This window comes from Panicum virgatum, chromosome 7N (genome assembly GCF_016808335.1).
Source record: "Panicum virgatum strain AP13 chromosome 7N, P.virgatum_v5, whole genome shotgun sequence".
NCBI lineage: Eukaryota > Viridiplantae > Streptophyta > Magnoliopsida > Poales > Poaceae > Panicum > Panicum virgatum.
This window is the reverse complement of record NC_053151.1, coordinates 50,635,545-50,636,546: the sequence shown is the minus strand read 5'-3', so window position 1 is coordinate 50,636,546 and position 1,002 is coordinate 50,635,545. Positions and strand designations below refer to the sequence as shown.

General features: G+C 50.9%; 1 protein-coding gene across 1 annotated transcript; it reads left to right on the top strand.

The window, feature by feature from the left end:
* The first annotated feature begins 473 nt into the window (after window positions 1–473).
* LOC120680595 (peroxidase 12-like) lies at window positions 474–1,002 on the top strand. The gene is made up of 2 exons (XM_039962093.1): window positions 474–679; window positions 832–1,002. The coding sequence occupies exons 1-2, from the start codon at window positions 485–487 to the stop codon at window positions 904–906; spliced, it is 270 nt and encodes an 89-aa protein (XP_039818027.1). The 5' UTR covers window positions 474–484; the 3' UTR covers window positions 907–1,002.

The following is a 1,002-nucleotide window of genomic DNA, read 5'->3' as shown; positions in this document are numbered from 1 at the left end:
ACGTACACATGGAAGCATGCATGCAAGGCAGCCTAGCTGTAGATGAATGAACAGTACGTGATCTTGACTTTTGTAGGGCCAGGCAATGCAGTAGTGCATATGCACAGACTTGACCCGCCGATCCATCCCGAGTCAAGATTTATCAGCAACCACATGTACTAGTACTACTAGGACTAGAAGCGTAATTAATATTGTAAGCACGCGTCCGATCCGGCGAGTCAAGATTAATCAGCAGCTAGCCTTCAGCCCTTCATCGTCTATCCAGCAAATTGCATGCAGGAAAGATCATATGGATCCAGCATTTCCCGGCAAGCAAGTACTCGATCTATATGCAGTAGCAATTACATATTACCAAGTTGGCAACTTGTGGATCAATCAAATCAGACACAAGTCATCAGTTCAGACCGATGATGCATGCAGAATTGAAAACGAATATACAGTAGCAAAATCTCGACTGCTGCTAGCTGCGATAGCAAGCAGCAGGATGGCCAGCTCCAGAAGCAGAGCGGCGGCGGCCGTCCTCCTCCTTGCGTGCAGGGCTGCGACGCCTCACGCCTCCGTCCTCCTGTCTGGGTCCAGCAGCGAGCAGCTTGAGGTCCCCAACCAGACGCTGCGCCCCGAGGCCCTCAAGCTCATCGACGACATCCGCGCCGCCCTCCACCGCGCCTGCGGCCCAAAGGTGTGTCGTCCGAAGCTAGAGCAAATTAATTAAGGAGGCGCGCTTGTCTTGTGGGTGCATCAAGTTGAGCTGTGGAGTGCATATATATATATATGGTGAAAAACTAGACTTAATCTCATCAATGATGCGATTTTGCTTATTTTGCATTGCAGGTGTCCTGCGCCGACATCACCACGCTCGCCACCAGGGACGCCGTCGCCGCGGTGCGTCGTCGTAACTACTACTAGATAAGGGAAGGGAGGGAAGTTTCGGTGATGGGCATGCAGTCATTCACTGAACAACTTTATAGTATTTTGGGTTGATGCTGGTCTGCTTCTTCTGAA